The sequence below is a fragment of the Amblyomma mixtum genome, chromosome 2 (assembly GCF_055824585.1).
Source record: "Amblyomma mixtum isolate Tamu chromosome 2, ASM5582458v1, whole genome shotgun sequence".
In the NCBI taxonomy this organism is placed as follows: Eukaryota; Metazoa; Arthropoda; class Arachnida; order Ixodida; family Ixodidae; genus Amblyomma; species Amblyomma mixtum.
The window spans coordinates 173,849,757-173,863,803 of record NC_143013.1 but is presented as its reverse complement, the minus strand read 5'-3'; the positions used below and the strand labels follow the sequence as shown (position 1 = coordinate 173,863,803).

Here is a 14,047-nt window from a genome sequence, read left to right as displayed (position 1 = left end):
TCTTCAGTGCACCTTTAAAAGAAAATAATTAAATCGTGGGAATATTGGTTCTGCTACAAGAACCGCAACTAAGTGTAGTTCAGCTGGCTTGCTCGTGCTGGCGGCTGCTTTCCCTGGGTGATAGATGCCACAAGAGCAAATTTTTTTTTGGTAAACTCCGGAGCGTGCACTAGACTGGAATCCAAAACTACCATATTTTCCGGTGTATAAGAGGCACCCGCCATATATGCAAGCAGTCATTGAAAAAGTTCGTATATAAGACGCACCCCAGTTTACCCAGTTAGGCTAGAGAGGCTTAATTAAACACGACTGCGCGACGATCGCGAAATGCATCGTACCTGTGAGAAATTCTTAAGCAACGCTACGTGATCGAAAAAGGCAGCACTCACGCCATACCCGCCCACATTTTAGCAAAAAAGAAAGAACAAACGGAAGAGCTCCCCATATGTCCATAACATGTTATTCCTACTTAAAGCCTTCGAAGTCTTCATCTTCAGATGCGCTATCAAAAAGTTCGCCCATTTCTGGAGGCAACGCAGCTGAAATGCGTACTATGTTCGTACTACGCACACGGAGCAAACAAAGTTGCAAAGGGTGACTAAAAAAGAATGCTGGCTTGTCTTGACAATGGCGAGAAGCGCGATTGTCGCCATCTTTTGGCATTTCTCATTACTTTTGCTTGGGGCCTCCGAAATGGCCGCATGTTTGTGATCCCGGAAGTCGTCATCCCCACTGTTTCGTGATAAAGTTCACCTAAAAAAGCTGTGCACGGCGGTCCCCGTATTGAAGTATTAACCAATCGCGTCTTATACACCGGAAAATATGGTACAACTTTTGCTCCTGTAAGTGGTGCCTGAAAGGTGAATGGATTTGCATTTCACACTATGTCAGCCCCCAGTTGGAACTGCAACTGCAGAGGGAACTGTTTACTGAACCTCCAGCAACATTCCATCCTGCTGCTGCACTGTGAGGCATCTCACAACCAGGGGCTGCAAGAAGAATTGTAGCAAAGTTTGTCGCAGGACTCACATCGAGCACAGGCATCTCTGGATGGTTCTCCCCGCACGCAAGCAGCATGAGGTACCTCGCCCGGTAGAGGAGCTTCAGGGTCGTCGTCACTTGCGAGTTGGCAAAGCAGTAGAGGGCCAGGTGGGTCTGCCAGAGACACGGTTGCCACCATTCAGCACTACGCAACCCTGCCATTTTCGCGCAACACTGTCGACACCAGTCAAGACACTTGCCCCAGAGTTTACCGAAACACTGTCGATAGTTCCTTCCGTACATGGTGTAAATGAGACAGCATTTACTTCTACCCTCTCCAGCAGAATCAACACGCAGAGTGAATTAATTAAAGGTACAGTGCAGGCGATTCCTCTTTACTTTTTGTTGAACACTGACTTTGTATTTCCTGGGTTCCTACATCTGCGCACCCCCTGCATTCCTCACATTGCCGACCACGAGACATTACCTTTATTTTTGTTGCCCCTCATCACAAATGAGCTTCTTCTATCTCTGACAAGTTGCGCCAAAGTGTGGGTGCCTCTCTCACTGGTCACCAATAGAGACTTTTAGCGTAGCGGAGACTTACTAACGTACATGCATATCACTGTCCAGTAAACCGGTATACATCTATGCTAGCACATCTCAGCTACACTGACAGTTCCCAATATGAGCTACACGGAAAGGCGAAAAAGCTCTGGTGTGCACTCACGTATTCGGTGATGGTGTACGGGTGGTCGACGCCATTCACCCGCTCGCTCATGAGCACAGCCTTCTGCTGGTAGGCCATGGCCTCGAGGTGGTCCCCCATGACGTAGCAGAGGCGGGCCAGAAGGCGCAGGCACTGGGCGATCTCTGGGTGGAGGGCGCCGTACACGTTGTTCATGAGGTTGAGCGCCTCGCTCACCAGCTCGTAGCCCTCGCGCAGCAGCCCCTGCTGGATCTTGCTCTGGCCCGTCAGGTAGAAGTGGTACGCATCCGTCGCCCGCGGGTGCACGTGCTTGGCCACTGGGAACACCTGCGCACAACACGGGGGGGCCACGCCAAAGGTGTCAGCAGAAAGCCACACGGCTTCTCCCTCACAATGCACCCCAGGCTTCCGTGTGACTCAGACTCTTAGGTGCGTGGGAGCGCAAACAACCACATAACAGGAAGGAAGAGTCCAAGCAAGATAACACCCAGTGCAGGACCGCCCATGTCTCTCCACGACTGCAATATGAAGGTGGCTATGGGCAAGATTAACTTGTAACTGCTGTAGTCAGCACTTGACATAGTTGAACACAATCATCCCAAATTATTGACTATATCAAACTCTTCTAAAATCTTACTGACAAATACGAGCAGCTTTCACCTCATGTACTGAACCTGGTGGGACAAAACGGGGGTGCATCAAACTCCCCACTCCCCAGTGACCACTTCAGCAGCAAGTGGCAGGTTTTGTTGCACTGCACGAATGGCTGATCATGGTGGTGCAGCAAGCGTTCATACCACTCTTAAGAGTCTATCTCTAATGCGCCGAGAACCCCATGGAAGTAGAGACACGGATGGTTGCAGTCTTGCAATACATTGCGATGCGACTGTTTGGCCAAGTCAACAGTCATGGTGAAAGCACTGGAGCTACTCCAGTTGGCACTCGGTTTGTAACAGCTTGGCACTTTCTGTGATGCACAGCACATTCGATCTAACACATTTTTCGTGCTTCCTTTCACGGCCACTGGAATCACTGTGAATTGCAGCAAAATGCCTCTCAGTGTTCTGCAAATTTCCCCCAGTGGGGTCCCTGGCGTCCCCCTCCCGCTCCTGGAGGTGCAGGCAGTGCCCACCTGGAGGATGTCGTCCTCGGTGAAGGGTGCCCGCGAGCGGTGCTCCAGGGCGTACTCGCGGTGCAGCAGCTGCAGGCCCGCCTTGAGGCAGATGGAGCGCAGCAGCGAACACTTGTGCAGCCGTAGCGCGTCCAGGTACTCGTCGGGGCAGGCGCCCACCGACACGGCTGACGGGGGCAGCTCCCAGCAGTAGTAGGAGCGCAGCTCCCCCCGCAGCTGCTCCCACAGGGAGCGCGGGGTCAGGGAGGCCCACTCGCTCGTGTCCTGCACCGAGAGCAGGTTGTGCCGCCCCTTCCGCTTGCCCTTCTTGCGGCTGCTCTTCAGCTGTGCGAGAGAGGGGGAGGGAGGTGAGCGGCAGGCCGTGCGCAGCCAAGCAAAACCTCTTAACTGCGTTTTTCCATGGTAAACGACCTGCCATACATTTCTTTCTATCCACTGCACTCATTGCCAGCCACTACGCACTCAAAAGAAGACAATCACTTTGTTCTGATATGGAGTCGCAGCCTACACTATATAAAATATCAGACACGCTGAATGCAATCTCATGCTTAAGAAAAAAGAATATCGAAGAATCCTTCCCTGTCTTCACTAGGATGCTTTTATTCGCTTTACCACCTGACTAACAGTGATGGACTGCGTTTGGTCCAATGGACCTGCACAGCTATGCGAGACTGAAGATGTGCTTAATGACAGGGTGTCTTGTCTTTCCAAGATTGCTGAAGAGCTTGAGAGTGAGCTTCGCTAGAGTCCAGTTATCCCTGCCTTAAAGCCTTCTGTGCTTAAAAGTTGCCAGTTAGTATGTGTTAATATTTACATTTTCTAACTCCCTCAAAACACAATCCCAAACCAACTAATTGCTTGAAAGAAGCTATGGAAAGCAGCGCACAACATCGAAGGGCAGAGACAGGGCAGGCCTACCTCGTCGGAGGAGACTGGTGCCTGGACGTTGGCCGTGGGTGCGGCCAGGAAGCAGTTGAGGAAGTGGCTGATGGCTGCTGCCAGATTGGTGGGGTCCACACCTTGCAGGTAGGTGGTGAGCAGGTGCTTGGCCGACCGGGTGAGCAGCTCCCCCACCACTATCGCCTGCAGGGGGGCCCAGGAAAAGGAGTCACAATTCCCCACTGGGACATGCTGCCTATAACGAGGCCGTCACCACACTCAATTTCAAAGGTTTCAACGACACATTCCCTTTTCCTGTGCACTGGTAACACATGGCATGCTTATCTTTTGATGGGAGTTCCAGCAGGGGTGGCTCCCTCATCGAACTTGGCAGAGCGCCAAGACAAAGTGCAGCCTTGACAGGAGCTGGCAGTGGCTACATACATGGGGGAATATGTGGGTGTGTTGCTCTTTTTTTTTTTTGCTGGTCCAAATATATTGATGTGACAACCAGATTTTCTGGTTTTCTCAATATCGTTATAACTGGATTTCACCGCATATTCTTTTTAGGCAGCCAACTATGTGGATATATTTTTGTAAAATCCCTTAGAATAAAACTGGCTGTGGTTTAGCTCTGGTTAAACCTGGAGGATTGCGAAAGCAATACCTGCCCATAGCAAGTGACATCACTATGCACAGCTGGTGTGCCTCCCTGTGTGGGCTCACTTTCCTCTCCTTAAAATGATCCGAGTGCCAAGGACAATGAATGACATATTGAATAGCCTACCATATAAACTGAAATATAAGTATAGATTTTTCTAAAATGAAAAAAAAAAGAGAGCTAAGTTTCTCCTCATCTTATACAAAGAATAGGTTGGGGCAACCGAAAAGGAAATAAAAATAATGTGAGTCGCAGTTTAGCAACATGTGGCATGCCTGTTCAGGAACAGATAGCCAGAGCCGCTGTCGTTCGCTGTCGTGTTCGTCATCGCGTGCGCTGTTTCGTTGGACCTCGTGCGCAATTCCTCATTAGCAATCAGCAGCGGCATGTGGAGGCAGGAATACAAAGAGCGAATGTCGGACGACAACCTGAAGGCAACAACGGGCTGCCTGCAAAGGCCTCCACTTGCGACCATTTGCAGATGGGTGTTGTCGGCCTGACACCATGGTCCAGAATACAGCCAAGAAGTACTGCATAAGCAACACGGTTGATGGATGACTGAGGATGACGCACTGTGGAAGGTGGCGAGTGAGAACGCAGCTCCGGTTACGCAGGGACACAGCCGACTCTGTACATAAATGCATTTCGGCAGTTTCTGGTTGCTTTATTTATTCTTTTTTCACTTCGAAGTAAGGGGCGGACCTATATTCCCACTCCGTCTATACAAGGTGTATACGATAATCTCTGGTTACATATGAAGGGAGAAATCAGAGCAAGGACGCCAATTACTGCTCAGTTCCATGGCAGCTGGAAAAATTGGAGGGGACACGCAAGCTCCGCCTTAAGGGTACGACGCGATAGCGTAATGGGTCCATGCCCATGTATGCAGAAGTGATCATTCTCTAGTTTACATTCATAGATCCCTGGGAGTCCTCCTGCCACTTCTGGTGCTGTGGTGCAGCGGTCAAGCGAAGTGCCCCTGCCCTGCCCAGGTTGCTCTTCCCAAGCAACCTCTAGCGACCAATCGTTAATTCAACCGCCGCCTGCCACGATGGTCAGTTTGCTCACAATCCGGTGGGCAGGTTGTGATGGCGCCACAAGGTCACGTGACCTAGGTGGCCCGCCTATGTTGCTTCTCTGGGGAAGTTTCACTAACAAAGCCGCCGCCACCAGAGTTTCTGCACAACAGGAGCCCCACCGCGATCGCATCAAAAATTCGATGGTCACGGGCACTGGGGCTGGCCAACTGATTGAGTGCAACACCGGTGCGAGACACCGGTGCAAGCAAACGCCAAGTGCCGCACCAGTCTCATTAGAGTTCACTGCTGCAGACTGCACTGTGATCGGATTGTTCAAACACAGCCAGTGAAGTGCCCTCGATTTACACCTCGACAGCAATAAAGCCCGAGTCACACTGCGGAAACACAACAACGACATGAAACAAACACGTTCACAAGCGAGCCGTCAACAAGTTGCCTGCCTAACCAACTCGTCCCACAACTTCTTGTCACACTGGACGAACGGCAGGGAAACGAGTCAGGTTGCTGGGGTGTTGGCTCGGTATGACAGCTTCCGGGAACCGGAACAATAACCAAACAGCGTTCGTGGACCCGGTTGGCGCTGTTCACCGGCCGGGCGAATTTCCTGGAGACACCGCACCAACCAAACCGAGCACTTTGCGGTGATTCACCGCTTTTGTGCCTTTCGTGCTTGGAAACGTCGCTTGCAAAGTGCAAAAAGAGCGCCTCCTTTCGTGGTAATGCTGTCTGCTGCGGTACGGCGTCTTGCAGGCGGGTGCATACAAACGGGAAGGCTGCCGTGGCCACCGTCGGCTGGCAGATGCGGCCGCCGTGGAGAAGCACGTTCGATCCCCATCGCATTCTTGTGAGCAAGCGTACACTTCTGACGAACGCGGTTCTGTAGGGAGCCAAAAGGAATGTCCTGTTCCAGGGACCGCCTCGGCCGCGAGCTCCAGAAGTTTCTTGAAGGGTTTGATGCGCGAGAACAACCCGAGCAGGAGCCGGCATGCGAGCGTGCCAGTTGCTCGTGTGAACATGCCGCCGTCGTACTCGTGCCGCCAGGAAAGTGATCTGATCGCGATGATTGAAGAGAGGCATTTTCCATGTGATATAACAGACCCAAAATATCAACGGTGTGATCTGAAGCAATCTGTGTTTCAAGAGATCGCTAGTTGGAACTGTACTTCACAGGTGAGCGCGAGTTACCTGTTACCTGTCCTGCTATTTTTGAACTTGAGATGAAGAAGAAAGCAGTGCTGCATTTTTTTCTTTGAGATAGCAATCAGAATAACTTTCCTGAGTTCCCATTTGATTGCAAGAATTCTGCGTACAATTATATCTTTTTTTAGTACTCTGACAGCATAGAACAAACTCGATGAATCTGCCGAGATTGTGGCGTGATTTGTAGTGACCGGCCGGGTTGATAATGCATTGTGGAACAGCAGCGCAAAACACAAAATGTGTAGAAGTAGACACAGGGCACAGAAAGTAGACGCATGTAGCCCGTGTTTAATTCTTTCGCATGAAGTTTTCGAAAACGCCTGGCTCAGGCACCCTTCTCAGCCAGTCGATCATCCAGCGCGGTTTCCCTGCGGTGGCGGCTGGTCGTCCGAGTCAGAATCAAACAAGGCTGCACCTCAGCCGCCACGCACGGTCAGAGTTTGTCCGATATTCTGCAAAACCGCCAGTAGCTACGACAGCGCAAGGTGTCTCCAGTTTCCGCGGTTGTGCACACGCACGGAGGAGAGCGCACGAGCGAAGGTGGAGTAGCGCTGGGAAACGCGATTGAGGTGGTTTTTCCGGTGTGACAGACAGTTTCTGAACAAGCGGCGCACATGTGGCCAACACAGGCTGGCGGGAGACAGCGACATGTTTACCCTCTGTTCGTGTTGACGCGGTGTGACAGGATCGCCACCCCGACGAAAACACTGTTTTGTCGGACGGGTTGGCGGACTGTTTCCGCAGTGTGACTCGGCCTTAAGAGAAAGCCTCGTGGGCAGGCACACTCACGTGCAGGTACTTGAGCTGCTCCACCGGGGCCACCATGTCTGCCAGCCGCCCCAGGTACCTCATGTTGATGCCCCTACGGGAGAACAAAGAAAAACAAATTATGACACCGAGTGCAAACAGCAATGCAGTGAAAGCTCGCCAATTCCAGCTGCAACGGTGTCCTCGTGCAATTCGAATTAACCAAAGTTACAACTAACGAAAGATTACTCAGCCTTGGCAACTCACCGACTGTGCATGGCTTCGCTGAGCGTGATGCCGTCAATCGGTGAACACGAGTGCTCCGCACAGTCTTTCACCTGCACCAGGGTGAAATAACAGAAATGAATAGCCAATGCAAGATCACTTAACTCATTAAAATTTTTTTGTTGAAAATTCCGACACACTACTTCTTTTTGTTACATTAAAGAAATCAAAGCTTCCAGCTAAATATGGCTCTTTTTTTTAACTGCTTACATTTCGCTTGAGGCAAGAGAATTATGTAACAGGCATCAATGAAATAAATTCATCCCCGAAAAAAATACAGCAAAAAGGCTGCACTTAAATTTGGTGACCCTGTGATCTGCAGTGACCACTGCTTGTCAGTAAAGTTACGAGACTGCTAAAGGCCGCAGAGGCCCGCTGAGGATCCTCCCCCACTGCACTTACAAAGGCGGGCAGTTGGTCGGCCACCAAAAAGTCCGCTGCCTCGACGACTAGACGACGCTGCTTCTTCAGCTGCTCCTCCTGCATGGGGAAACACCAAAGGAAGGCTCAGGCACCACTACGTTCGGCATCCTGGATTATTCATCGAAAACTGTCACTTTCTGACACACTAGACATGAATGCACACACTGGCCGCATTTGTTTTTCCAGTCCCGGACTACTTGCTGACAGGTCTCGGCTTCCGCTCTGACAGGAAACAGCCTCATGGTCACATGACCTACTTGCCATAGGCTGCTTTCGAACTCGGCGCCAGAGCCGGGCTCCCCCTCGGTTACCGTACAAGGACGCTGTCATCTGCTAGCAGACGACGCAAGCCACGGCCACCACGACCCCAAGCAACGCCGTGCGCTCGATCATGATACTGAGTCGATTTAAAGACTGTACTGTCAGCTTAGCGTAGGTGCATTACAGAACTCAGCTTCGGAGGTATGCTCGCCGCTACTGCTTGCGGCGAAGTTCGCACAAAGTAGCCCAACTCGTTGCGGATAGGCAGATAGACGAAAGCCTTCGCAAAAACGCTGACAACAAGCTCTATAGCTGCTCCAGTATACGACTGGTTCACCTGCGATGCTTTCAGGTAAGCGTACAGACAGCATGTCGCAAAACAAGCGAACGAGAACCTCTTGACGACACGAGCAAACAATACGCGCTCACAGCTTCGAACGCGCGTCCGTGTGCGGTGGATTTTAAGAAAATAAACAAAGATGCAAGAACAAAAAGTATTGCGATGGCTCAGAGAGCAGCTACGGAGCTCATGTGAAGGTTTAACGCATGATATCGACCTCCAGGAACACGAAAAATACTCAAAATGCACACGGAGTCTAACTGAATATGGCTGCCAGTGCGGCGCGCAGCTTTCGTCTGCTGCCTTCTCAGCAGCCCCAAGCAGCCCGCAGACTGCCATAGGCTAAAAACGAACGCGTTGCTATGGCGATGCAGGCAGGTGGGCGGAGCTTTCGGGCTGCCCGAGAAAAACAAATACAGTCAAGCCCACTTACCGTATTTACTCGCATAATAGGCGCACCCCTAGATTGGTCGCGAAAAATAAGATTTTTTTATTTCCGCGCATAATAGGCGCACCCCGAACTTGGCACTGTGATCAATACTGTATTTACACGATTGCAAGCCGCCACCTCGCCGCCCCCCACCCCCAATCTTTATTTTAACAAAGTTTTTGCTGAACTGACTACTAGTCCTCACTAGTGCTGCTGCCGTCGCAGCTGCTGCGGACCCACAGCACGTACAACGACATCGCGTAGAACAGCCGCACACAGTTTTCAGGGATGCTCACTTTAAACGTCTGTTTGGAAAGTTCCATCTCCAGCCGAAAACGTTCCCGACTTAGGCCCGCGAAAACCTCGGCGCCTGGAGTCGCGTACGAAAATTTAGGCACGCCGCAGACGCAACTGCCGCACTTCTCGGCCACATCCAAGTTTCCGACCTGCCGCACGCTTGCCGTGTTCGAGAGCAAACTCCTAGCCGTGTAGCAATTAAGGTGCTTGCCCGTCGAGTTAAAACAGCAACGCTCGGCGGCAAAACCACAAACCACGATGAACTACGCGCTACCGCAGATCCCGGCACTTGATAGCAACAACAACAAAAAAAAAAAGAGCTCAGCTGGTGATGCTGATGGCGATATGGATAGTGAACGCTCGCGGTGGAAGAAAACGTTGATGATGATGATAATCTTGGCCTCGGGCGCCCTTCGTGGGCGGCGTCTGGAAGCTTCTTTGCGCGTGTGCGGCCTCCGCGATCAAGCGCCCGTTGCGCGCAGCCGGAGCTGATCGCGGAGGCCTCGACGCGTGCATTTCGAAGGCTATTCCCGCGTGGGTCGTGGAAAGTTTCGATGCGGCCCTTACACGGTTTCTTTTTTTAATAATTTCGTCGGGAAAACGGGGTGCGGCCCGTACACGAGTGCGTTTATGCGGTATGTTCAATTTCGCGAGTCGAAAAATTTCCGGAAATTTTACCCCGCGTAATAGGCGCACCCCGAACTTTGAGCCGGATTTTCTGGAAAAAAAGTGCGCCTATTATGCGAGTAAATACGGTATGTGCCATGGAAATACCATTGTTATAACCAATAATTGTTATAACAGGGTTGTGCCGAAAAAAAAGAAAGGATGACGAACTTCAGAGCATTTATTGACAGTAAATACCCAGAGGGGTTTGATTGATTGTTCTAATGCCTGTAAAAGCTCGTTAAATCGAACTTCAGGGAACCAGAACAATGTTCACCGTTCACCAATGACCAAAGTACCGCCATCACTGCGCCACCGGGAGCTTTGCGCACCTCCACGCCACAGGAATCAAGCCGGCTTTTTGGAAGCTATTCTTATGGGAAATTCAAGAAGCATGCAGAACCAAGGGTGCGGTGACAGCTGACAAGAGAAAAACCGTGCTGGTGCATGCACGCGCGCTGCACTGACTGATTTAGGGTGTGCGTAGCCAATGCAGCAATGCAGCAGCTCTCCTGACGTGATGACGCCTGCCTCTTTTGCTTTCGTGGCGTTGCTGCGCCAGCTTAGTCCATTGGTCGGCCCCACACATGCACGCTTTTGTGTTGTAAGCATGGTTTTGCTGGTGTGGTTGTAGCATTTCCTTTCTTTTTCTGTAATGGTTGGCACTCAATTACCAGATTTAATTGTTATAACCAATAATGTGCCTTGACAGCATTGCTATAAGCAGTTTATTTTACCATAGAACACATGGCAAAGCTGATGGTGCCATGACCGACCATTGTTATATCCGATATATTGTTATAACCAGTATTGTTATAAGTGGACTTGACTGTACCGGACTCGAGTCCGCAAGTAGTCCCGGACAGTCCGGGACTGAAAAACAAATGCGCCCACTGATGTAATCCACACAACCAGAGGGCAGCACAAAAGAAACGAGACCTGGAGGGGGGCCGTCAAGAAAGTAAACAAATTGTGCTACACAGAGCCAATACTCGGCAACACCAAACACTGCGTTGGCAAGAGTGCCATAGCAAACGTGACTGAGACTCCTGTCATTGCAGGGTTCAGTAAACAGGCCACTTGTAAATTGATTTTGTGAAGTGTGGAAACATTCTATAACTCTGCACTCCGTAGGCATGACAGTGGTACATAAAAAAGAAAGAAAAAAAAAGCAAGTCTGTCACAATACGATAGTCAAACAGGGGACAGCTAGGCTGCGGTTTCGCTCTACCAAGTGAGATAACTAACACCCCTGTCCCACGGGTACTTTCGATCCTCATTGAACTCTACCTGCGTCGAGATTTTCGAGCATGCTCGAAACATCCGGTGCTACATGGGCATTTTCACCGTATTTACTCGCATAATAGGCGCACTTTTTTTCCAGAAAATCCGGCTCAAAGTTCGGGGTGCGCCTATTACGCGGGGTAAAATTTCCGGAAATTTTTCGACTCTCAAAATTGAACACACCGCGTAAACGCACTCGTGTACGGGCCGCACCCCGTTTTCCCGAAGAAAATATTAAAAAAAAAAGATCCGTGTAAGGGCCGCACCGAAACTTTCCACGACCCACGCGGGAATAGCCTTCGGAATGCACGCGCCGAGGCCTCTGCGATCGGCTCCGGCTGCGCGCAACGGGCGCTTGATAGCGGAGGCCACACACGCGCACAGGAGCTTCCAGACGCCACCCACGGAGGGCGCCCGAGGTAGAGCTTATCATCATCATCAACGTTTTCCTCCGCCGCGCCGCGAGCTTTCGCTATCCATATCGCCATCAGCATCTCCAGCTCGTTTTTTTTTTGTTTTTTTGTTGCTGTCAAGTGCCGGGATCTGCGGTAGCGCGATAGTTCATCGTGGTTTATGGCTTTGCCGCGGAGCATCGCTGTTTTAGCTCGAAGGCCAAGCATCTTAACAGCTACACGGCTGGGAGTTTGCTCTCGAACACGGCTAGCGTGCGGCAGGTCAGAAAATACGACGTGGCCGAGAAGTGGGGCAGTTGCGACTGTGGCGTCCCTAAATTTTCGTACGCGACTCCAAGCACCGAGGTTTTCGCGGGCCTAAGTCGGGAACGTTTCCGGCTGGAGATGAAGCTTTCCAAACAGACGCTTGAAGTGAGCATCCCTGAAAACTGTGTGCGGCTGTTCTACGCGATGTCGTACGTGCTCTGGGTCTGCAGCAGCACTAGTGAGGACTAGTACAGTGGAACCTCGATTATACGACGTTCAGGGGACCGCGCGAAACCGTCGTATAATCCGGGTGTCGTATAATCGAAAATCAAAGAATGCGGCCAGTGGCGCTCGGCCTTGCGCCGAAAACTGTTGACCGGCTTCAAGCCCGCGGCAAGTACGCCAATCAGATTAAAAAAGACAAAACCCAGCATTTGTTGGAAACAGATTTGCAAAAAAATCTTTATTACCGTTTAAAAAAAATCGGTAATTTTTTTTTTTCTTGCACCTTTGCCCAACCTCGGCGCATCAACTTTCTTTCAAGGGCTGCCACGTCCGGCAGTAGGTCGCCAACATCGTCGCGCGCGCAAGCAAAGCGCCGGATGTTGTCGACGCTCTGCAACACGTCCGCGTAACTAGGAATGGGAGCGCAAACCTCTGCATCGTTGTCCACTTCGGAAGTTTTATCGTGGGGCACAAGCATCCATTACTTCCATTACAAAAAGCGCCGTGGACGCCGCTGTCCTCGCTTGGGCGAGCGCGGCCTCGCCCGCTTATCTGTTTTTTCATCAGCGTCGGCTCCTGCGGACGCATCTGTTGCTGCGACCGACGCGCGTCTTATCTTTTCTCTTTATCTTTCCTCTGATCTTTTAACTCTCCTCGGCAGCGGTGGTGGCTTGGCTCACGCCAGTAGGCGGGCCCGTGCGCTTTCCTTTTCATCCTTCTCTCAGTCGCAACAACAACAGGCAGGCCGCGCCTCCTTGGGACTCCGACTGCACAGGCTCGACGAAAAAGAGAGCAAGTGCACTTGGCGGCCTCGGCAACGCTCTCTTCCGTGCAAAAACGGGGGTGCTTAGATTCGCATGCAAAGTTTTTTTTTTTTTTTTTCAGAAAATAGGGGGGGTGCTTAGAATCGCGAAAATACGGCACATCCCGGCCTGCGTTTGCTGACGACCTTTTTTTGACGGACGGTACGAGCCAGCCGTCGTACGAAGCGGGGTCCTTCTAAAATTTGCGTCGTATAACCGAGGTTTTTAATGCATTGTCTCTATGGGGGTTTTGCCGGGACCGCACAAATTCGTCGTAAAATGCGGGTCGTCGCATGACCGGGGGACGTATAATCGAGGTTCCACTGTAGTCAGTTCAGCAAAAGCTTTGTTAAAATAAAGATTGGGGAGCGGGGGGGTGGCGAGGCGTCGGCTTGCAATCGTGTAAATACAGTATTGATCATAGTGCCAAGTTCGGGGTGCGCCTTTTATGCGCGGAAATAAAAAAAATCTGATTTTTCGCGCCCAAACTAGGGGTGCGCCTATTATGCGAGTGCGCCTATTATGCGAGTAAATACGGTCAATGCTCCTTGAGAAGTTTCCCTCATGTGTGTTAGGTGGCGCCAAATGTTCCTCCAACAGCCATAACAAGGTGATGTCCGGCAACACTGTGCAGTCGGGGACAGCGGCAGCCAAATCCGTAGCCAGACGTGCGACGCACCTCTGCACCTCTGCTGTTGTGCGATGGAACCCGAGGGTCCGCAACGCCTCCGCGATTTCTGCGTACACTGCGGCGTTTCTCTTCTGGCACCGCAAATCATCTAGGCGGTCTTGCCAGCAGTCGATGAGAGCGGCTGTCTCGCGCTCGCTCCACAGTTTGCGCGTCGACGAGCAGGAGGACGCCATCTTGTTTACACTGATGGCGAAGCTTGGAGCGTGGTTGGCGTGGTGCCGAGATTATTTATAAATATGTTTGCATATAAGCAGGCATAGTGCCTGAAAACGTTATATCATGCATTTTAATCAATTACAACAACACCAATTGTTGTTTTCTTTTGTTGACTAGA

General features: G+C 51.2%; 1 protein-coding gene across 3 annotated transcripts in view; it reads right to left on the bottom strand.

The window, feature by feature from the left end:
- clu (clustered mitochondria protein homolog) overlaps positions 1 to 14,047 on the bottom strand; it is an 85,567-nt gene that overhangs the window by 18,885 nt on the left and 52,635 nt on the right. For all 3 annotated transcript variants that reach the window (XR_016288968.1, XM_089572768.1, XM_089572767.1), the window contains exons 21-27: positions 8,037 to 8,114; positions 7,617 to 7,687; positions 7,392 to 7,464; positions 3,741 to 3,905; positions 2,823 to 3,146; positions 1,712 to 2,017; positions 1,030 to 1,155 (exon numbers count right to left, since the gene is read on the bottom strand). Coding sequence is in view for 2 of the 3 variants with exons in the window: in XM_089572768.1 (XP_089428894.1) it covers positions 1,030 to 1,155; positions 1,712 to 2,017; positions 2,823 to 3,146; positions 3,741 to 3,905; positions 7,392 to 7,464; positions 7,617 to 7,687; positions 8,037 to 8,114 (1,143 nt within the window). In the remaining variant the exon portion in view is untranslated. The remainder of the gene's footprint in view (positions 1 to 1,029; positions 1,156 to 1,711; positions 2,018 to 2,822; positions 3,147 to 3,740; positions 3,906 to 7,391; positions 7,465 to 7,616; positions 7,688 to 8,036; positions 8,115 to 14,047) is intronic.